This window comes from Rhinopithecus roxellana, chromosome 12 (genome assembly GCF_007565055.1).
Source record: "Rhinopithecus roxellana isolate Shanxi Qingling chromosome 12, ASM756505v1, whole genome shotgun sequence".
Classification (NCBI taxonomy): Eukaryota; Metazoa; Chordata; class Mammalia; order Primates; family Cercopithecidae; genus Rhinopithecus; species Rhinopithecus roxellana.
In genome coordinates this window covers 91,927,106-91,950,369 of record NC_044560.1, presented here as the reverse complement: position 1 = coordinate 91,950,369, position 23,264 = coordinate 91,927,106, and the positions used below count along the sequence as shown (strand labels likewise).

The window sequence follows — 23,264 nt, the reverse complement described above, 5'->3', positions numbered from 1 at the left end:
GCACTTTTTACTGGGCACCGTGAGAGGTCAGCCTGCCTGAAAGGAAGGCTTACAGGAAACAGAGTCCCGACATGTTTAAGCACCTAGATCTCACTGTGCATGAAACCAAATCTATCCCCCGGACTTCTTAGTTATCTGTGCCAATAAGTTTCTTTGTGTTTGTTTGTTTAAACCATATGGGGTTGGGTTTTTGTTGTATACAACAAAGAGTCCTGACTAATCCAAATCTCCTTGTCCCCATCCCCAAACCAGGAGCCTCACCTCACAGCCGCTGAACAAAACCAAGAACAATCACCTCCTATTGAAAACTTTAATGAAACCAATAAGTTAATAAGTTAACAAAGTGAGGTACTTGCATATCTGAGAACCGAGTTGATGGAGGAACCTCGATCATGGAAGGAAGGAGGGCTTCTTCCCATGTCTCCTTGGTCATAGGGTAATCCCATTCTCCTGGCCTTCTCCACAGCTGTCTCTGAATGGGTGGAGGGGTGGCTCTCTGGGGACAGTGCAGTGCAGGTGGGGTGAGCCAGGAGAGGCTCCATCCAGGGCATGATGGTCACGTGCAGAGGGCAGGTTGGGGCAGAGGCTGGGCACCATGGACTGAGCAAGATCCAGTCCAAACCCTGGCGCTGGTGCATGCAGGTCCCAGCATGAGATGCAGGCAGCGTGGCCTCGGCCCCTTGTTCCCACAGAGGGTTGCCATTGGTCCACTACCCCTCACCTTCCTGCCACCTGCATTGGCTTTGCAGAAGAGGAGCAAAGGGGTGGGGATAAGAAAGTGTTCCTGGGGTGAATGGGGGCTTATGCCCGGATGTGGGGCTGCCAATTGAAGAGAAGTGGGGTATGGAGGGAGGGGAGACAGTGCATGTGAAGCCGGATGCATGGTTGGTATAGCTATTAGATGCATTCTTATTCTCTCTGGGAGTGAGAGTGACTAGGAAGGCACAGGTCTGGCTAGAAGCGGGCCTGGGGTCTCTCCAGTGGTGTCAGGCCTGGGCTCGAGTTGTGCTGTGGAGACAGGGAGGTGGGCCCTTGGGGACAGGCAGAGGCAGTGGATTAGGGCTCCTGGACCAGAGAGGAGATCTTCTTGAAGAAGGAGAGCGGGTAAAGGTCTGGGTGAGGCCTGGAGAGCTCTCAGGTTACTTCAAAGCTCCTTCCCCTGCTCAGATGGAGTTGGGGGTCTTCCTCTTAGTGGACATCACCCTGCAAGGCCAGTCTGCTGGCATCTGCTGCAGAGGCCCAGGAGCGGCTGAGTGGCTCTGCGCTCATGTCTCCAAGTGTGTCACGTCATTGCATGTTTGAGAGTGAGAGGCTTTCTCCCTGTCTGGAGAAACTAAAAGGCTATGTTTGTGTGATCATCCACGAAGCACTGTCTGGGAGTTTTGGGGAGGATACAGAAACTTGTGTTGACTATGAGTGGTGTCTGGAGGGCCAAGGAGGGGAGTGGCCACCCAGCAGGAGGAGGGAGGCCCCTGGGAGCTGACACTTGCAAATGGGAAGAAAGGCCCAGGCACTGCCCTTAGGAGAGGGCAGGGGAGAACAGGCCCCATGCTAGGAGGGGAAGGAGTGATAAGCCAAAGAACAGGGACAGGGTGGTAGCCAAGCAGCCTGAGACCAGCTACTGCTGGGGGCCCAGCTCCCAACGAGGGAGGGGCAGAGAGACCCCATGGGGGTCCCCAAAGTTGCATATTTAACATGGTTTGCATATATGGTGCCCACCTGCCTTGTGGCAGGGTCCTGTGCTTTGTGGGTACCTGTGGGGGCACCTTGGCCCACCCCCAAGTGGGGCGGGGACTTGGCGGGAGGGCTTCCCTGCTGTGTCCGAAGGGTGGGCCAGAGACCTCACCTTGCATAGCTGGAAGCTGGGTCAGGGCCCAGGGCCCCAGCGCCCGCTCCCACTCCCGGGGCTGTACCCCTGCCAGGCGGGCCACATCGGGCCTTGATGGAGTGGGCAGGGCACTGGGGGGCCCAGAGGCCTCGGGACAGCCGCTGCTGCCGCCCTCTGGGCGACCTGGCATCTTACGCTCCTGAGGTGGGGAAGGGGCGCTGGCACCCACAGCAGGTACCACGCCCACCCAGGCAGCTCAATACTGCGTGTGGCCTTTCTCCCCGAGAGGGAGTGAGTTCAAGTACGAGAGGAGTCCGGAAGCCTCAGAGGGCGGTCGGAGCGCCAGGCCGCGGGGCTGGCCGTGTGCTGCTCTGCCCCTGAGAAGTCCCTTAGTCCATGTTGGTGCTGACCGAGCGGGAGATGCTGAGCGTCTGTGCGGAGACGGAGATGTCCTCGTGGTCCACAGGGCTGTGGTAGTCGGAGGTGATGTCGGGGTCGAACAGCGGCACTTGCACGGTGCCCAGGCTGGCCGAGGTGCCAGAGCGCAGGCAGCGCGAATAGAAGCCCAACAGCAGGTCCAGCTTGTGCTCGATGGACTGCACCTGGGGATGGGGCGCAGCTGGGAAGCGGCGCCTGGGACCGGAGGGGACGCGGCCGGGGACGGGGCTTGGGTCTCCGGGCAGAGCCTAGCTGGTGGAGTGGGCGGGGCTTATCTGGGAAGCACTAATCCCGCTTGGAAAGGTGGAGCTTGGCTAGAGAGAGGAACGAAGCTGGGCGCTGGCGCATAACCTGGGGAGTGGTTAGGTGTGATCCATGGGGATAGTCCGCGAGCTACAGCGACAACTGAGAGGCGGGGTCAAATAGAGTAGGAGGATCTGAGGTAGGCTTATCTGAAGCTTATGGGCGGGCTTATGCAACCTGGGGGGCGGGGCTTAGCAGGAGAGGGCGGGTTTATGGGCATGCCGGCGGCGGCGACTGAGGCTTCGGCCGGGGAGGGGGCTCTCAGGCCTTCTCCCGGACGCTTGGGCTGCGGCTGTGGGAAACACATCCTCCCCGTGTCCAGTCACCGCGGCCCCCAGAGCTTCTTGGTATGGCCAGCTCCGCCACCCCATCCTACACTCACCTGCTTCTCCACCTTGACGACGCGTCCCATCATGCTGATTTCATCCACCATCTCCGCGTCGGAGGGCCCCTTGTCGCCCTTCTCCCGGGCCTTCCGGTCCCCGGGCCCCCGACCCATAATTTGGTCCACCCTATGGGTAAGGGAACCATCAGAGGGCCCGGACACACGCCGCCCCTCCCTTCCACAAGAATTCTAGGTTGCCTGATGAAGGAGAAGGCACGACGGCGGTGGGGGGGAGGGGGGAACAGGTAATCTGAGGGAGGAGCCATTGCCCTGCCAGATGGAGGCTGAGTTGGGGGTGGAGGAACTAGTCCCTGCTCTGGGGGTTCCCCATTGGTCAAGCAAAGGCACCACACACAAACCTGACAAGTAAAACAACCGCCTGGTGAAAGGAATGGAAATGGTGGACTAGGAGGCCCAGTGCAGTGGCGCATGCCTGTAATCCCAGCATTTGGGGAGGACAGGGAGGGAGGTATCACTTGAGTCCAGGAATTCGAGACAGACTTGGCAACATAGCAAGCCCTCCTCTCTACAAAAATAATTGTTTTTTAATTAGCTGGTCATGGTAGCTCATGCCTGTGGTCCCAGCTACTCAGGAGGCTGAGGCTGGAAGATGACTTGAGCCGGGGAGGTCGAGGCTGCAGTGCGCTGTGATTGCACCACTGCACTCCAGCCTGGAAGACAGAGCGAGACACTATCTCAAAAAAAAAAAAAAAAAAAAAAGATGGACTGGGGGAAAGGGGAAAGAGAATGGGAGGAGTGGCCACATGTGGGAATGTGAGTTTTAAAGTGGGTGGACAAGGCTAGAACTGATCTCACCTTATTTTTCTGCTCTTCTTTGCAGCAAAATTCTTGAAAGTGTTATCTCTATCCTCTACCTCCAATTCCTTTCCTCCCCCTCTCTCTTAAACCTACTCCAATTAGGCTTTTACCCACCAAAATTACTGTTGTCAGGCTCCCAAATAACCCCACGTTGCTAAATCCACTGATCGATTCCTGTCCTCATTTTACTTGACTTACTAGCAGCACTCCACACATCGGATCACCCCTTCTTCCAGCAAACCCTTTCTTCACTTGAAACACCACCCTCTCCCAGTTCTCTTCCTACTTCCCTGACCTCTCCTTCACCGTCTCCTTTGTTAGTTCCTCCTCTGTCTCTGCAACCTGGAAACACTGCACGATCCAAGGCTCACTCCTGGGACCTCTATTCTCTATTTACTCCACTCACTAAGTGATGTCTTCAGATCCATAATTTTCAATTCCTCTACACTTCTGACACCAAATTTTCTTTCTTTTTTTTTTTTTTTTTTGAGACGGAGTCTCGCTCTATCACCCAGGCTGGAGTGCAGTGGCCGGATCTCAGCTCACTGCAAGCTCCACCTCCCAGGTTTACACCATTCTCCTGCCTCAGCCTCCTGAGTAGCTGGGACTACAGGCGCCCGCCACCTCGCCCGGCTAGTTTTTTGTATTTTTTAGTAGAGACGGGGTTTCACAGTGTTAGCCAGGATGGTCTCGATCTCCTGACCTCGTGATCCACCCGTCTCGGCCTCCCAAAGTGCTGGGATTACAGGCTTGAGCCACCGTGCCTGGCCTGACACCAAATTTTCATCTCCATCCTGTACTTCTGCTCTGCACTCCACACTTCTCTATCTAACTGCCACATCAACACTCTGCTTGAATGTCTAGAAGGCATCACAAATCCAGCACCTCCCAAATCTCCTGACCCTAAACTTTCTCCATTCATTGCCTTCTCCATGTCAACGAATGGCAACTCGATTTTTCCTCCTGCTGAAGCCAAAAACCTTAGCTTCATCCTTGACTGTCTTCTTTCTCTTAACACTGCATCAGAAAACCCTGTCAACTTTGCCTAGAAAATGTATCTAGAATCTGACCACTTGTCCTGCCTCTGCAGCTGCCACTCTGTTCCAAGTCTCCCCACAGTCTCATGCGTGGAAGTCTGAAGCAGGTTCCTCATTGGTCTACCTGTGTCCACCCTCACTCCACTAAGTCCATCCTCAACACAGCACCCAGGTTGATCCTTTTAAAAGACAATTCAGATCTTATCAGTCGTTTGCACAAAACCCTCCAATGCTCGCAGCTCATCCTGGATGAACACCAGCATTTTGCAGGGGCCTACAGGGCTTTACACTCTCTGAGTGCTGTTAGCCCTCTGACCGCACCTCTTACCTCTCACTCCAGTGCAGCCACACCAGGCTCCCTGCTATGCTGAAGCCAACACTCCAGCCACTTGCCCCTCTCAAGTCCTTGGCACTTGCTGTTCCTTCTAGAACCTTCTCACCTATTTAAAATTGCAAACCGTAACAGCCTGACCCTTATTTTCCTCCTTAGTATTTATCGTCATCTGATATATTCTAATTTTACTTATTTATCACTTCTTCTCCTTCCACTAGAATGAAAGCTCCATGAGGGTGGGAACTCTGCTGAGCTTTCTGCCATATTCCCACAGGCTGGCAAGTAGTAAATGCCCACTGACTATTTCTCCAGTGAATAAATGAATGAGTGGGCAGTGAAAATGCAGGCCAGAAGAGGAGAAGGGCAAGGTGCAGGTGATATGGGTCTTGGGGTGAGGATTCTTCCTAATGCTGGGTCTACCGGAGGGATGTGGGAGGATTCCAGAGGCAAGAGATGGGCAGTGAGGACAATTTGCCTATTCTCTTGGGAGATGGGAGGTCAGTAATTATTTTAGGCTGATTATTTTAGGACCAGGAAACAGTTATTCTAAACAAAGCCCCCAAGGCATATGAGTCAATAGGGTTTGCACAGAGGACCCACCACACAAAGAAACTATGGTTGGGTTGTTTTTCAGCCTTGGGATGGGTGCTGTGTCTGGCATCAGGCTAGCACTGCAAGCCAGGGACCTCCTCAGTTTAGAAACTCAGCTGCAGCAGTGAGCCCTTGTGGGTGCTCTGGAGCTGGCCTCAGACTTCATGCAGGGCTGGGGTCGCTGCCTCCCTGCCCCTGCCTCCCATCAGGCCTGGTGCACCCACCGAGTTTGCAGGCTCTTGATCCGGCCCAGCATGTCCAGGTGGCCTGCTGAGTACTGCTCAATGACGTCCTTCACGTCGTATGGTCGCAGTGTCTCCTTGAATTTCCTTTTGGCCACCAGGAACTTGAGAATCCTGTTGGGGGAGGGGGCTCAGAGGGAGTGTCCTGTTCGAGCAGGGATTCCTTCCCAGCCCCATCTCCATCTATTTGCTATCCCCTTGTCCAGCACCAGGGCACCTCCTGCTGCGTCTCCCAGCCTCTCCTACCTCCAAGTAGCAGAAACACGGATGAGGTGGAATGGGGTTAATCCACCACCCAGGGTGGAGGATGGGCTTCAGAGCACCATGGTATGAGAAGACAGAGAGGAGATTAGCCTCGAGAAGGAGGCTGGGGTGTTCTTTGAAGAGCCCTGAATCCCTGGCAGAGATTGGGCACTGGGACATTGTGGGGCAGGCACATCAATTACTCCGTTGTTGTTTTTTTTAAAGAGATGGGCAGTCTCACTATGACGCCCAAGTTGGTCTCGAACTCCTGGACTCAAGCAATCTGCCCGCCCTGGCCTCCCAAAGTGCTGGGACTACAGGCGTGACCCACTGTTCCTGGCCCAATTACTCTGCTTTAGCATGCTGGCTCTGCCAGCCTATGTGGAGAATACCCTGGATGGGCAAAGGCGTGGGTAGGGAAACTAGCTTTAGGGGATGGGGAAGGAGATACGGAACAGCTTGGAGCAGTTCAGGAGGTGGGGCTGAAAGCCTCCCTGGTCTGAGTCCAGGATGATTCCCATGGCTTGGGTGACCGAGTGGATGGTGGTGCCACTGCCTGAAATGGGTACCGACCCAGGAAGAGGAGCAGGTTTGGGGCATGCTGGCTGAGAGGTCAGTGGGGTGTCCAGGGAGAGCTGGCTTGGGTGAGGGGGCAGGTCTGGTACTATGTTCTCGACACTGGGCACATGGAGGGGAAAGAATGGATGGGTGAAAAGGGACAGAGGCCTCAGACTCTGGGGGGGTAGTGGGGACAGGTCCAGCTGACTTTGATTTTATATATTTATCTGTTTAGAGACAAGATGTCACTCTGTCACCCAGGCTGGAGTGCAGTAGTTTAATCACGGCTCACTACAGCCTCAAACTCCTGCACTCAAGCCATCCTTCCACCTTAGCCTCTCAAGTAGCTGGAACTACAGGGGCACACTAACATGCCTGGCTATTTTTTTTATTTTTTAATTTTTAATTTTTTTGCAAAGACAAGGTCTCACTATGCTGCCCAGGCTGGTCTCAAACTTCTGGCCTCAAGTAATGCTCTTGCCTCAGCTTTCCAAAGTGCTGAGATTACAGGCATGAGCCACCATGCCCAGCCTGACTCTATTTTTAAAAGGAATACAAAGAAAAGAGGCTTGTGGGCAGGTGTACAGCCAGGGAAGAGAGTGGGGAGCCCAGAAAACTAGGAAGTTGAGGGGGTTTCTGGAGCTAGAGATGCAGGCTGGAGATGGAGACTAGGCCAGGACTGCACACCAAGGAGCATGGAGGCCAGATCCATGCCTAGGCTGTGGCCCAAGGGCTCAAGAGACCCTGGTCCCGGCTTAATTTCTGAGGCAGGGGGACAGCCAGTAGAGCAGGGGCTTTCAAACTTTTTTGATCAAGACCCACCATAAAAAATACTTTTTTTTTTTTTTTTTGATACAGAGTTTCACTCTTGTTGCTCAGGCTGGAGTGCAATGACACTATCTTGGCTTAATGCAACCTCCGCCTCCCGGGTTCAAGTCATTCTCCTGCCTCAGCCTTCTAAGTAGCTGAGATTACAGGCGTCCGCCACCATGTCCGGCTAATTTTTTGTATTTTTAGTAGAGATGGGGTTTCACCATGTTGGCCAGGCTGGTCTCAAACTCCTGACCTCAAGTGATCTGCCCGCCCAGATGGGGAGCAGCAGTGGGTGGCACACGGAGGGGGTGCTCACCTCAGGCCTCAGTCTTACCTGACGGAGCGGATGACTGTCTTCACAGCAGGCATGACGTCGTCCACCGTGAGCTCACACTGGTAGCTCTTCTCCTCTGCTACTTCCTCTGAGGGGGCCTCTGAAAAGGCAGGGATGGGGCAAGTGGCCACTCCCAACCTCCCATCCAACCCCTGTATGCCAAACCACCAATAGAGTGTCCAATAGGAAGACAGAGGCCCAGAAAGGGTCCAGAACCTTCCTGGAGGCTCTTGTGTCTCATACCCCGCCTCCCCCCAGGGTAGAAAGCCCCAGTGTGTTGCAGGCCCATCTGCCCTGGTGGCCAGTCAGAGTGAACATCTGCCTGGTGGCTAGGTGGGAGCTGCTTTAGGGCACAGCTGGTCTAGTCCAGGGCAAGTTTGTTGCACAAAGCCCTGGAGGAAGCCCCACTGGTCCCACCTTGCAGAACAGTGAGCCCCAGAGATAAGGGGTTTGATGGCACTGCATGTAATCATGCACACAGTCTTCTCCTTCAGCTAAGACGGAAGGACACCCAAGCCGCTGGCTCCCTGGCCCAGCTCTGCTACTACGGAAGGCCCTTAAAACAAAACATTCTTCCCCGAATGACAGAAGCTTCTCTGAGGCTAGTGCCCGTGTTGCACAGAGAGGTGATGTTCTCTTCACCCCACAGGAGCAGCGGCAAGAGCCTGGACAGCTTCCAGGACAGGGAAGGGAGGTCCTGGGCACCAGCCATGCCCAGGCTTCTATGGGCAGCACCTCTCAAAGACTGGTCTATGGGGTTCTGTAAACTCTGAGGTGTCAGCCAGGCAGCATATTGAGGGCTGACACAGCACAGGCAGAAACAACATGGCTGGGTCTCCTCCCTTCCAGGCCAAAGGGGGAGTTGTCTCCATGCCCCATCTTTGTGCACTCGCCCCACCTCTCCCCACCCAGGGGCCTAAAGTATGTCGAAGCTGGGAGAAGTCTTCCAGGGGGCTTGGTCCAACCCTCTCATTTTCCTGAAGACAACACTGAGGCAGTGTCCTGCCTAAATCACAGTGCAAGTCTCTAGCAGAGCCCAAACTCAAAAAAAGTGACATCGCCAGGTCCACAGTCTCATATTTGCAGCCTGGGCTGCGGTGAAGAGGGGTAGGCAGAGGGCATGGGCTCTGGCGCTGAATAGGCCTGCTTGAGGAGAGCAGCTCTGCCACTCACGAGCTGAGAGATCACAGTGCCCACGTCTGTAAAGTGGGGACAAAAACAGAACCCACTTTCCAGGTCACTGGGAGAAGTAAACAAGATAAGCCAGTGTTGAGCAGTGCACAGTCAGGGCTCATCAAGGATGCATCCCTGCCCCTTCCAAAGTACGTTTGTGTTTAGCTATTTGTTGAGCACCTACAATATTCCCAAAAAGTCTTCTGTTCACCTTCCATGGATTATCTCATTTAATACTCACAATAATCCTAGGAAGTGGATGCTATTATTGTTCCCATTTTATGAATGAGAAGAATGAGGCCCAGAGAGATTACATCACTTGCCTAAGATAAGTGACAAAGCCAGGATTCAAATCCAGGCAGCCTGGCTCCAAAGCCTATGCTGCTAACCACTATGAAATGCCACCCACCACGTGCTTCCCAGTCTGATGTCCATTTTAGAGCAGAGCAAATATTATAATGCCCATTTTACAGATGAGAAGACCAGTGCCCAAAGACGGTCAATCAGTTCCTGAGCTGAGACGCGAGCCAGATCTTTCTGCTCCCAGCCTGGACTGTCCCCGCCCTGCTGCCCTCAGCCGGCCCTCAATCAGTCTCAGCCCCCCGGGGGCTCACCCTCAGCAGAGGTGCGGGGTTTGAGTCTCAGAGATGCCCGGAAGCGGGTGCGGTCATTGAAGCTGCAGCTCTTCTGCACCTTGGTGGGGCTGCCGGCCTCGCCAACCTGCTCACTGCTCGGGGAGGTGGGCATTGCTGGAGGCGCCAGATGCTGCTTGGAAGGACCCGTCCGCCGCTGGGAGCTGCCCATGCGGATTCGGTCTTTGATGCCCATCCGGCTGCTGGCAGGGCAGGCAGGTTGGGAGACAGCCAAGTTAGCCAGAGCTGGGGGTGGGGGTGAGTGGGGACAGCTGACTTAGGACTTGGGGGTGGCTGCTAGGTCTTGATTCCTCAGCAAGCAGAGACTTCTTGGGATGGGACAAGGTGGTGGGAAGGGAGGCCCTGACTCCTACAAGAAGCTGACTCAGGGTCAGTTGAAGCAAATCCTCTCCCCACCACCCACATCCCACCCCTCATCACCCCGACAGATAAGGGACGCACAGGAGACAGATGTCAGAGTGGAAGGAGTGGGAGAAATTTAAAAAAGAAGTCAGAGACACAGACAGGAGGATGTGGGAGCTGGGCCTGGCCCAGGTGAGTGGGCAGAGGGTGGGGGCGGTGACCCCTTTGGGCACAGACAGGCTGCTGAGGGTCGGAGGCTCACCAGGCCATGCACACGGAGGTAGGCCTCCAGTCCTCACTGTACACAGGGGCAGGCTGTGTGGAGTCAAGGGTGTGTGTGTGATTGTGTGTGCGCATGCACACATACCTTGTGCACACACATGTGAGAGTGTGGGTGTACAGGCACTGGTGTGTATACATATGTTGGCATGTGTGTACATGTGTCAATACATATTTTCGTCCATTCCCCCACTGCTGCGGCTAGCTGATCCCACAATTGTCAGGTCAGGGTTTTAGGGCCTCGTACAGCTGTGCAGGCAGTGCACTGCAAAATAAGGACTCCATCACATAGACTTCCATGCAATGGTGCCCTGGAGGTGTGCAGTGTGATGGCCTACTGAAGGCCTCGGCCCCATGGGTCTAGCTGCTGGGCCCACGCATATGCCCAGGCCATGCCTGGTGCCTGCCCTCCCAGTGAGGGTCTCTATTTGATAACCTGTTCTTCTGTGGTCTCTCCCACCTAAGTTCAGCCCACCTTGATTGACATCCTACCTGTGTGGTCTTGGATCCCCACTAAAGACCTACCCCCGATACTGCCTACTGAGCTCCCTGTTCAACAGTATTTACACGGTCTGTGTGCATGTGAACACATATGTGCATGTCTACACATGCACTCAGACTTCCCTTCCCGCACCCAACTCCCCACCACATTCCCCGAAACATTGGAGGAAGACAAGTTAGCAGAGGCCTCATTCCCCAGGACAAGCCCTGATTAACCAAGATCTGGTAGAGTAACTCTGTGTCCAAGAGGTTCAAGGACGATGTTATGGCTGTTTGGGTAGGACCTATGCAAACATCCTCCATCCCATGCCCTGTGACGTCACCGCTGCCTTCCCTGCTGTGGTTTGCCACTAGAGACTCCGACAGGTTCAAGTTCAGGTTCAGGGGGGCCCACCCCAAACGTCTGGGGCCCCAGATCAAGAGAGCACCAGCCAGCCTTAGAGGAGACCTGAAGTGGGGCAGGAGTTGGGGGAGGACACTGTGTCACCTACTCTCAGAGGCTTTCAGATCAAGGGTTGAGCAGAGAAGAGATTCTGGTTTCGGTATTGGGTGGGAACTGGGGTCTCCCATGCCCAGGGCATGGGGTGGAGGGGGGGAAAGCCAAGGTGCTGAAGTGAGGGAGACCTCGAAACCAGGGGCACCTTCTGGAAGGTGGCCAGGATGTAGGGCCATCCTTAGGGGTGGGGGCCTCTGCCCAGAGGGGAGAGGTTAATAGGTCAAGGATGGGGGCCCTGCGGATATCAGAAGGACAGGGACAGTTCCCACTATCCAGCATGCTTTCCACTGGCCCAGGACTCCATCGACACATCCCAAAGACTCCAGTCAAAGTTTGAGTTGGCTCTCCCAAACTTTCCTCTGCAGAGCCATTCCTGCAGGCTCCCTCATGCTAGCAAGCACCCTCCACCCTGCCCGGTCCGTGCAACCCCTTCTCCTGTCCTCCATTCCTCCAAGGGGGAGGGGAAGAGTGGAGGGTGGAGAAGGCCGTGACACTTTGGCCAAGGGCCTGGAACTCCACATCACTGCGCCCAGCACGTAAGGCACCAATGGCGTTCTGGAGAAGAGGGTGACCTCCCTGTCACAAGAAGTAATGCAGGCAAGGCCGAGCTTGCACTCAGCAGGACTTATGGAGGAAGGAGTTGCACTAGAGGCCTCGAAAAGTCCCTTTCCAGCTCTGATTCTGTGATGGTTGAGGAAGCTTCCAGTCTGGTTTGTGGGGTTCTGAAAGTTTCCAGCCAGCCAGAGGCCCTGAGCTCCTTTTTAATGCAAGAAGGCACTGTTCTCCCAGGAATGGGCCTGGATTCCAGTTCCTTGGGTAGGGCCCAGAAAATGGCTCATATCAGCTCCTCTGAGTCTGAAAGCTAAAAGAAAGTGGAAGGAAACCTGGCACACAGTGGGCACCAAAATGCTCTTTCCCCTCTCAGGCTCTCAGAATGTGCAGGGACCCATCAGGCTGCCTTAGCTCTTTCAGCCCACTCAGCCACTGTGTGTGGTGGGCTATCTTTACCATCCCTATTTTATATACACGGAAAGAGGAGAGAAGATTTGGCCAAGGTCACAGAGCTCCTATGAGATGGAGCAAGAACTGGAGCCCAGCCTTCTCTGACTTCAGAGTCTGTATTCTTCTTCTGGGTCAAGCAATCAGGATAGGGTATACAGCAGTGGTTCTCAACCGGAGCAAGTTCCCCCACTCAGGGGACATGTGGCAATGTCTAGCAGGTAGACATCTAGTAGGTAGAGGCCAAGTGTGCTGTTCCACATCCTACCATACATGTGATAGTCTCAAGCCACAAAGAATTATCTAATGTCAATGATGCCAAGGTCAAGAAACTCTGGCTAAGGATCTGTTGGTGCCCTGGGAGAAAGATGGGGTGGGCTTGACTGTGGCTGCGCTGCTGGGGACGCCCAGGCTGCCCTGCTGGACTCAACCCCTCGAACTCACTTCCACAAGGACTTTCTTTAGGGCCTCATGATGTGCCCTCCCAGGGCCACTCTCACTGGGGAAACAGAGGCAGCCTACCACTTCTGAAGCCACATACAGCTCCTCTTCAGGGACTATGGAAACAGCCTCGCCACTGGCCTCTGCCATGGCTGTGTCCTTCCTGTCCACACCCTCCACCGTCAAAGGAGGCTTGCAAAGTGGCGGGCCTGACCCAGAGACTCCTTAGCTCAACCCTTCAGCTCAAACCATTGTCCACAGCCATGGTTTCTAAGCTATGGTTTTTTGTTTTTTTTTAATAGGTAAATAAGATCTTAACTGCTGAACATACCAAATCAAATAAGGCCAACATTTATTGGAGCCAGGTCCAGTTTTAGTGGAAGCAGACCCTATTTACATCTGCATTTTACATCTGAAGAAACTGAGGTGCAAAGGGGTCAGGTGATTTGCCCAAGGACACGTGAATAGTGGGTAGTAGCTAGATTGTGGTCCAGAACCCACATTTCTAGGAAAAAACACCTCTCAGCAGAAGCACACATGGGCAGCCAGGAGCCCTGCCACTCATCTCCTAGCTCCGGGACCCCAGTCCACAGGGCCCCAGAGGCACCTTTAGAAACCCAGGACTCCATGAACTCAGGTTGCCAAGCATTCCAACAGGGCGACACTCACATTGGGCTTTTGGTTCTGCATGACCCAGCTCTGCTCCCAACCTTAGCTCTGATGTCCAGTCTCAGGGGGGCCAAATTGGGCTGTCAGCTTTTTTCCCCATGCTGCGCTCCCTCTCGCCTCCTTGCTTGGGTCCATGCTGCTTCGCTGGCCTGGAATACCCTCCCTGAAACCCACTGCTTTTAGGGCTTCCTCTGGGTTGTGTGTCCGACCCGGGCTCCACAGCCCCTGTGCTTCCTCCCTTTGTTGCACTCATCACACTCAGCTGCAATTACTCTTTGCAACTCTCCAAGGACGATGTTTTATTCATCACCATGTCCCTAGTGCACAGAGCAAGGCCTGGCACAGGGCAGGTACCAAGGAATGCCATGGAGATGCAGCTAAAAGAGCTGGGGTCCTGGAGTTGGCAAAGGTGCCAAACCCAGCTCCTTCAGGCATCTGCTAGGTCCCCAGGTGGGCAGCGGGGAGACAGAAAGCTAAGCCCAAGGCCTGGCAAAAGTCAGAGTGAGAAGGACCCTCAGAGGGCCTCTAGTTCAATCTGCCCATTCCACAGACAGAAAACTGAGGTCCAAGAAGGGAAGCAATTTGGCCAAGATCACAGAGGGCATCAGCAGCAGAGCCAGCACACATCCTTAAGGCTCCTGCACGTGCCCCTCCTGGCACTCTGAGCCCATGCCCCTGACCTAGCAGAGGCATCCCAGAAAGGCGAGGGGTTCACCGGGGACCCAAGGCAGACGGCAGGCGGCAGGCACATGCACCTTGTCCTTGTTCCATCCTGTCTCCTCTCCAGCCCCCAAATTGGGTGGGGCAAGGAGGAGTGGGGATGGGAGGAGCAGGAGAGGGGGTACCTCGGTCTCCAGCTGGCGTGGATCCGAAAGAAACTCCGTTTATTATTAAACATCTGGCTGGAAGGTTGAGAACAAGACACGAACAGAGGTTAGTGGGAAAGTGCTGTGGGCAGAGTGTGGGGAGCTGCCGGGATGGGGCCGGCCTCCGGTGGCTGGTGGGAAAGAAAGACTCCCACCTAAATCATCCTCCAGCCCCATCGCCAGAATGTAGATGTTCTCAAACTTTGCATAAGGATCCCCTGGGGAGCGTGTTACATATGCAGAAGGCTGTGTCTCTTCTCCAGAGATTCTGATCCTGTGGGCTTGGAGACAGGTCCAGGTACCTGCATTTTGAACAAACACCCCATGGGATGCTGATGCAGGAGGTCTGGAGACGATGGTTTGAGAAACTCATCACAAAACCCTAAAGAGGAGAGGTGCTGGCCCTGGCAATGCTATCCCGCAGGAAGTCCTGCTCCTTTAGCACCACTTCCTGTGAGCACACTTGGCCCAGGTCCATCCCCAAGCACCACCAGAGGTGTGGCCAACTGCGTGTGTATATGTGTGTGTGTTTTTGGTGGAGGGGGATGTCCTGGCTGGTGGTCTAGACAGCCACAATTAATGATATGGCCATAGGGCCTGAGCCTGGTGACTGATCTACAAATCATAGCTCAGCCTCCTGGGGTCCCTGGGAGAAAGGGCCACTTCACTACCATCACCATGTGTCCCAGACACACGCCGAATCCCCTTCCAGGCAGATGGATACGAGGCTGGGAGTTAGTGATAGCCAAGCCCTTAGCAGTAATCTGTTCCTGGGCCCCGGAGCTGGGGAGGTGTCAGGGACCAGAGGAGCCGTGAGGAGTGTACAGGTGCTAGGCCCCAGGCTAATGTCCATTCCTCTTGCCTTTCTATTCAGTCAAGATGAGACCAGAGTGAACTGGAAGCACACAGAGCCCTGGTTCAGGTCCTGGACAGGATTGCTGGGATACAAAAAGTCTTGAGTTTCTGCCTGGAAACTATGTTTGGTAGGGATGAAGGTAACAATGAGGGACCTTCGGGCAGAGAATCTGAGAGGGGCCCTACTCTCCCAGGGAGCTCTCAGCCTGGCCTGGCGGTCACGCTTCCCCTCCCTCCAGCCCCAGACCTGGAGGTACTCTCCCTCTCCACCCACTTCCTGTTCAGCCCCGGCCCAGAAGTGCCCTCACTGAGAACAAGGAAGAGAGGCTGCTCCCTGCATCCTCTGCACCAAAACTCCGGAGGCCTTTTCAGCCCAGAAACTCAGAGCTCCCAGAGCCCTGATCAGCCTAAACACTGCTGATTTTCCGCCAGGACACACAGGTTCAGAATGACCTGAGAACTTCCTCCAGGACACACAGCATCGGGTGGCAGAGGCAAGCTTCTACCACGCCTCCCCAGCTGGTCACTGGGCGGCTCACCTCTTCTCCTATTCTTTGTTCTGGGCCTGGGGCTCAGAATGACACTGAAGCTCAAAGGCCAGATGTCCATTTGGCTGGTTCAGGGGTGATGTGTAAAGATGAGACAAAACAAAGAGATGGGTAAAGGACGGGGGAAAAGAATGAGGGGGATTGAACCCCCGACCTCAAAGCTAAACCTCTACAAGAGCAGCCACTTTCCCATGCTGTGAGTCGACAGGCTTCCTTCATCCAAACATGCCTGAAATTCTTCTCTTAAGGAACGTTTATGTGGGGGTAAGCATTGTTGGTTCTTTGTTCTTCTTCTGAGATTTTGTAAAAAGCTCCAGGAGTGACAGTTCAAGGGGAAAGAGATGGCTGGGAGCGCCAAAGTGTACCTCACTAAGGAGGGAAAAGAACCCCAAGAGGACCCTCTGGGATTAGCAAAGTTGCAGACACAGGCTGCAAAGTAAAGAACATTAGTCACTGGCTGAGTTTACGCAGGTCCTACAGAGGTCTTAGTCACAGAGCTCTCTTTCCAGCTGGCATCTCGTTCCCGAGAGGCGAGTTCAGTACCAAGTCCCTCCTAGAGCAACATGCTGGGGGAGGGGGTTCCCTGCCCTCACACCCAGGGACTGGTGCCCACGATTACCTGAGCCGTAAGCACCTGTGGCCAGTGGCCTCCTCCTCTGTCCAGCTTCCCGGGAGGGATGGGGAGTGCAGGGATGGAAGAGTGAGGGGGACGTGGGAACAGAGAAAGAAAGAGGACAATGCCATGAACGGAGGAGATGATGGGAAAGGATGGCATGGACATCTCTCCCACTCAGACCCTTAGAGCCCCACGGGACAAAAAGGTGAGTCCAGCCTGGCCCCTCCAGAGAGGCCCTCAGTCTGTACCTGTCTGGCCCTCTGACGGCCTAGGAGTCCCCCAAACAGGCCCAGACACCCACGAAGTGGCTGAAGGCAGGTCTGAGAGAGGATGAGGACAGAGAATGGAAGAAGAGGAGGAGAAGCAAGAGGAGGTGGCAGCCGCACGGGGCCCCTACCTTTCCCCAGGGCAGAAGGAGGTGCTGCCCGGCCGGTGGCAGGTGGCAACGGGCGGGTAACGGGAGGGTGCTCCGTCGGGTACCGGCGCCCGCCGCACCTCCAGGGGCCGTAGGCCCCCATTGCGGGCCCGTTGCACGTGCTCAAACAAGAGGGCCAGCTCTCTGCAGGAGAGGGCGCCATCAGCGGTAGACAGGGCCCTGGCACCGCCCCCCTCACCCAGTGGGCACAGAGCTCCTGAGCTCAGATATTGCCAGGTCCTGCTGCTCTAGAGGTGTTCACTGAGAGCCCGGCCAGAATAGGACAGGGTGGACAGTGGGAGACTGGCCTTCCCCACTCCCTTTCTACCCCCAGTTCCCGGGAAATCCCCAGGGATGCCACGCCTGGATGTGAAGGCTGTCACATTTCAAGGGCAGTCACGCAAGGAGCTTACTCTCAGTCCATCAAGCTGACGGCCTGAACATGCCGTGTCTGCTCAGAGGCCAGCAGTGGCCCTGACATCCTTTCCCTCCAGATCTGACTCTGGATTTTAAGGGGAGATGGAGGCTGAGGAGGGCAGTGTGACAGGGTGGCTAGCCCAGCTTCCTTCCCCTCCAGCACTCACTCCTGCCACTGGGTTTTTGGAGACTAGATTCAGGACTGTGGCTTCTTCCTAACTCTCCAGGTCATTTCCTGCTGCCATGAGCCAAGGAGGGTATCTTCCCTCTCTCCTGCCTGCCTTCCCATTGTATGGATGAGCAAACTGAGGTCCAGGGAGCAGATGCCCAGTGGATTCAGAATCTCCAGACTAGGCTCTGTTCCTCTGGGCAGAGGTCCTAGACCATCCTACCACCCCCACCCCCAGATCTCCCCTCATATACATCGTATTTCTTACAAAGCAGCCCTGTCCCACTCTCGAATGCCTGACCTTGAAAAAAAGGCCTCTTCTAATCTAGTCACCTTCCCACTCTGAGGTAGGAGCTTGCCTCTGCTGGGTGGAGAGATGTAGGGGGGCACCAGTGTGATGGTGGGAGCCCCTCTTCCCAGCCCCTCCTCTCCTGCTTCTCCCCTAGGAAGCCCCTAGGGCCAGGAGGGCATGGGGATGGGGAAGCCAGGTGCAGGGGCGAGTGGGATCACGCAACAGCTGCTCCTGGAGAACTAATGAGGCAAAAAAGGCACCCGCAGAAGCGCTGAGCACAGCATCCTGGCCCAGCCACATGCTTGATGCCCGCCTGCCCGTGGGACTGAACTGGGCTCCATGGTTTTCATTCCTGCCTGAGGGCCTAGCCAGGCACCTGGCCACACGCACCTTAGTGATGCTATTAATAATCCCTCGCGTGGTGCCACCCCCATGCAGTCTTAGCGTGGCCCTGGCCAGTGGGGCAGACCCACTTCTGGGCCCTGAGGCTGCTGACTGGCAGAGTAAAAGTGGGCACATACTCCCACATGGGAGTTCAGGGTGGGAACATGTACCTAAGTCTGGAACACATGTTTCTGCCCACCCCACACTTTCCCAACCAGCTGCAATATCCACTAACTCTGTCCCCCACTCAGGACTGAGGGGAGACGAGCTGGCTGTATCACTGCCCTAGGTGGCATCACCTATGGGTGAGCATGCACACTGCCAGCACTCCAGGGGCTGGGGCTCAGCCATGGGCCGCGGCTTCACCAATGCCCTATGTCCAGTGCCCTCCCCTTCCCTGGGCATAGCAGAGTGGAATAAAGGACATTCCAGGCTCTGAATTACATAAGATCTGCAGAGCCAGCCCAAGGTGCTCCCCTGGGAGCCATCACCCCCTTTCCACCCTCCAGGGCTGCATCTCAGCCACTTGTCCTCAAAAGGCATTGCTGCCAGCCCCCCACCCACCCCCACCCCCAGCAGGACCTACCTGAAGGATGGGAGGATACTGTCATAGTAGTACCAGGTGGCTGTCAGGTAGGCCCGGCTCATATCAGTGGAGTACAGGCGCCATGCAGCCTGGTGGTATGGGGGACGTGGGGGATGGGGCATCAGTGAGGCCTCTCAGTCCCCACCAGCCCTCTCCCCTGAAAGAACCCAGTCCTTGGTCCAGTTGTGGGTTACCCAGAGCCAGAGGCCAGTTCCAATTCCACAGCCACCGACAGCGGCAGCCAAGAGAGTAAGGCCTAGGCAGAAATGACTTCCCCAAGGGGACAAAGCAGATCAACGTCAGAGCCAGGGACCATAGAGCAGAGAGGTTAAGAGCTGGAGCTTTGTTGTCAGGCAGACATGGGTTTCCAATGCCAGCTCTGCCCCTTATTAGTGAGGACATTAAGTAAAGCTTCAGAACCTCAGTTTCTTCACCTGTAAAACACATGTAATACTACAGGGTGTTGTGAGGAATGAACAGTTGTATATTAAATGCCAAGCTCAGTGCCTGGCATATAGTAGGCACTTCGTGCCAGGTTCCTCTGTTAAACACTCGTCTTATTCTCTTTATCACATTTGATAAATACCTATTCATTGTGTATTTGACTGATAACTTTCTCTCCCCCTAGACTGTAAGCTGTGTCTTGGTTACTGCTGCATCCTCAGTGCAAATATAGTGTCTGGCACATGTGGGTGCTTTGCAAATGTTTGCAGAATGCCATTATTATTACTAGCAATGCCACTCCATTTTCCCAGCTGCCTGTCACTGCCCACGGGAAAACTAAGGACTGAGAGGGGAGGAAAAGCATTACCTATCAACCCCTCAGCGTCCATGGACTTGCCCAGCTTCCTCTGCAGCAGGAGGGATGAAAGTCAGACAGGAGGAAAGACTCCCTCTCCCTCCACGTAGGAAGAGCCAGGGAGGGACTGTGAGTGTGGCCATCAGCGAGAGCAGGAAGGCATGGAGGCTGCTAGACAGGACAAGGCAGAGCTGGGCTCTGCGTGCCTCCCTTCTTTGAATGCCTCTTGTCCTTAAGGGGCTGCCACCGCTGACCTCACCAGCCAGGCACCCTCCTAAGACAGGAATATTTTTACTTCCTGCTTGCCTAGGCCCCTGGCATGGGCTGGGGAGCAGCTGTCAGAGCTGTCTCATTAATTATGGGCACCACAATACCAGCTGTCTCTTGGCATGGACAGTGCCAGCCACCTGCCCCTACAATGCCCCTCAGAAGGCCAGCTCCCAGGGGACAGTAGCCATTGTGCCCCAAGGGACGCTGAGAAGAAAAGGCTGAGCTGGCGGCTGCAGATAACAGGGACAGAGAGGAGGGTTCTACCATGGGGAGGACAGATAAGGAGGGGCTGAGTGAAGCTTGGGTTTGGGGCTCAGAGGGTGACACACTGGTGAGCAGGCAGAGGTGGACTGGGCCAATATTCCCTGAAGCATTTCCTGCAAGGAGTTCTCTTACACACACTCCTGACTAGCAAAAAGCCAAGGCTAGTCCCGGGGTCACAGAAAATCGGAGCCCTGGCCTCAGCCCACACACAGTCACAACACACCATGGCACAGAGGGAAACTGAGACCACACACTCCTGACTTCCTACCCACCCCTCTGGCTGTTCCTTCTCTGTCTCCTTGCCCAGCTCAACTTTGCCAGTCCACCCACCTGCTAAAATGTTGAGGTTCCTAAAAGCCCTGTCTGCACCATCTTCTCTTCATTTGTGTGAGTGCTTGTAGAATGAATGAATGAATGAACGAATGAATGAATGAACGAACAAATGAATGTGCTGGGAGTGGGGCGGGCTTACTGCTGCACAGCTGATGGGGCAAACAGTGGGTCTCTACCAGAGGCCTCAGGGCTCCTGTCTGGGCTCCGCCCCTTCCCAGGCCCTGTGAAGTTGGGCTGGAGTTGGGCAATAGGGTAGCTCTGGCTAGCCCTAAACCAGGCATTTGGTGCAGGGGGAAGTTTCTGGCACTGTCAGTGAGCATCCTGGCTCTGTATGTGACTTGGCAGGCATGTGGCCCCAGGAAAGTCACATAGCCCCTTTGAGCTTCAAAGTGGTGTCACAGTTGGGCTGGGGACATGGGTCAGCACACAGGGTTGACACACCAGTGCAGTCATACAGCCCTGCTCCTGGGGCTTCTTCCTGGGCATCTTGTACCTGGATGAGGTTGGCTGCCGGCATCCTCCGTTTCTCGAAGTGTTTCTGCCGGTGCTGCTCCTGGACCTTCAGGGCGAAGCCGGAGCCTAGGATGCCCTAGAGGGATAGGGCATGGTTGGGGGAATGTGATGGCAGTGGTGGGGCAGTAAGAGGCTGCAAGGGTGTCCCCATCCGTGCCCCTCTGAGGTGCCCCAGGCTCCCCAGGCAGATTTGTGACAGGGGCTGAGCAGGTCCCACCCTCAGCCTCCCCGACCAACTGAGCAGGAGGCAACTCACGGCAGGCAGGGCAAAGAAAGAGATGCCCAGTAAGGCGAAGCCAGCAGCCAGGACCCTGCCCAGCCATGTGTGCGGTGTCTTGTCACCATAGCCGATGGTTGTCAATGTAATCTGGAGACACAGGTTACCAGCAGGACTGGTCACGGGGGCCACCTATGGCTTGTTGGGGGTACAGGCAGGTAGGAGCCTGATCATGAGGGAAGGGGCCCAGGGTCACTCGTGGGGGCTGGTTAGGGTCATAGATGGATTCTCCCTCTCCTGGGCTGGTCAGGGGAAAGGGGTACAGTCACAAGGGCTTGATGTTGGGGGCTAGCTGGGGACAGAGGCAGGTCCACCAGAGCAGGTTGGGGGGTTAGCATTGGGGCTGGTCTCAGGGAGGTTCCAGCTCTAGTGAGAGGGCAGGGACAGGCCCGCTCAACCCTGAGTCAGGAGTCACAATGGGCATACCTCGGGAAGTTCCCAGGGAGGGTCCCAGGGAGAAGGGCAGCCCTGCAAAGACTCACGCACCGTCCCCCACCAGAGCGAGTCGGCATAGGAGGAGAAGTCGGAGTTGGCGTCCTTCTCGGCCAGGTAGACCAGGAAGGAGGCGAAGATGAGCACCAGGAACCCGATGTACCAGGCAGTGATCAATTCCTGCAGGGCATGCGGAGGGGCGCGGTGAGGAGGGCTGCGCCTGCCTGGGAGATGTGGAGGGCTTCCACACGGGAAGGGGATAAAGGTCCCCCATCTCCCGGAGTCCCTGGCTCACTTTTCTTTCTCAGCTCCTCCCATCAGGGCAACCCTACCCTGGCCTTCGCGAAACCGCCAGCACTGCCCCTACCCCGACCCCTATTCCCACCCTCACCCCCACCCCGCCTGCCTTGAGTCTCCAGGTTCCAAGCTCAGGACTCCAGCACCCTGCCCACCTTGCTCCGCCCCGCAAGTCCCACTTTCAGGCTTCCACGTGGGGCCCACCCTAGCCCCGCTCCAGCCCCACCCTCAGGTCCCACCTCAGCTGCCCACTTTGTGGTAGGAGTCGTCCCTTCAAACCCAAAAGCATCTAGGGGAAACCCTCAAGCCCCGCCTCTCCGGCCCCGCCCCCTGATCTGGTCCGGACTCCTAGGCCCGCCCCTACCTAACTCGGACTCCACTTCGCCCCACCCACTTAGACCTCGGGCTCCAATCCCCGCAGGCCCCACCCCTTCCCAGCACCGAGACAGCCCCTCTGGCCTCGCCCTCTCCGCCCTGCCGGCTCTGCTCTTGCCCCAGACACGCCCTCGAGCCTCCGCGCGCGGTCCGCAGGCCTCACCTTGCTGTGAGCATAGACCACTGAGCCCAGCAGCTTCCAGGTGCCGCCGCGGCGGTCCATGCGCACCATGCGCAGGATCTGCAGGAAGCGCATGCTGCGCAGCGCAGACGTAGCGAAGATGTTGCCCTGGGTGCCCGCGGCGATGACGGCCACCGAGGCCACGAACACGATGAAGTCTGCAGGGGCGGGAGCGGCGAGGTCGCAGCCAGCCCACCCCGCGCACGGACCCGGAGACGGGAACTTCTGGGGCTGTGGCAGGGGACTGGGGAGCGAGGGGGAGGGTCCGTTGAATCTGTGCCGGTCTCCAGGGTCAGAGTCAGGATTGGGGTCAAGGCGTCACCCTGGCTCCTGGGGTCAGGGGTCAGGTCGGGCGGGGCGCGCCTCATTACCGATGACACAGAAGGGCTTTCTGGCAAAGCGGAAGCGACCCTGCCATCCTCGGTAGCGGCAGCAGCATCCGGCGGACCAGACCCGGACGATGTACTCCAGGCCGAACACCACGATCATCACGAATTCCTGTGGGACCAGGAGCCTGAGTTCTGGTCCTCACTCTCCAGAACTGAGGCCCAGGTCACAGCTCGGACCCAGCCAAGAGTCCCTGGGTTAGGGGGACCAGGGCCTCCTCAGACCCCTCTCCTGGAGTTTCCTGGACTTGAGGATTCCGGAGAGCAGGAGACCCCCTCCGCCTCCTGCAAGAAGACTAAAAGCCCGAGCGTGTCCTCCCCTTCTGGCCCCCATGAGCTGATCGGATTTTTCTGCTCCTCAACATGCCCTCCCTGTCCCAGCTGTCTCAGACTCCCTAACTCTGACCGGGTGACAAAAGGGTGGCTGGCTGTCAGCTGTCTCCTTCTGTGGGGCTTCCGTTTGGTGTTTTGTGTTTAGGCAAAAACTGAACTAAAATCCACCACACGTGGA

At 55.9% G+C, this 23,264-nt stretch overlaps 1 protein-coding gene across 3 annotated transcripts in view; it reads right to left on the bottom strand.

Moving 5' to 3' along the window:
- Nucleotides 1-296: 296 nt before the first annotated feature.
- The window catches only part of KCNQ4 (potassium voltage-gated channel subfamily Q member 4), a 56,816-nt gene continuing 33,848 nt past the window's right edge, over nt 297-23,264 (bottom strand). The window contains exons 3-14 of one of the 3 annotated variants that reach the window (XM_010354234.2): nt 22,739-22,865; nt 22,350-22,525; nt 21,569-21,694; nt 21,062-21,172; nt 20,786-20,881; nt 18,627-18,715; nt 16,761-16,922; nt 9,713-9,933; nt 7,926-8,025; nt 5,960-6,091; nt 2,952-3,081; nt 297-2,430 (exon numbers count right to left, since the gene is read on the bottom strand). In XM_010354234.2, the coding sequence (XP_010352536.2) occupies nt 2,218-2,430; nt 2,952-3,081; nt 5,960-6,091; nt 7,926-8,025; nt 9,713-9,933; nt 16,761-16,922; nt 18,627-18,715; nt 20,786-20,881; nt 21,062-21,172; nt 21,569-21,694; nt 22,350-22,525; nt 22,739-22,865 (1,683 nt within the window). In that variant the 3' untranslated portion in view covers nt 297-2,217. The remainder of the gene's footprint in view (nt 2,431-2,951; nt 3,082-5,959; nt 6,092-7,925; nt 8,026-9,712; nt 9,934-16,760; nt 16,923-18,626; nt 18,716-20,785; nt 20,882-21,061; nt 21,173-21,568; nt 21,695-22,349; nt 22,526-22,738; nt 22,866-23,264) is intronic. The other 2 variants (XM_030941599.1, XM_030941600.1) reach the window with 2 other exon arrangements.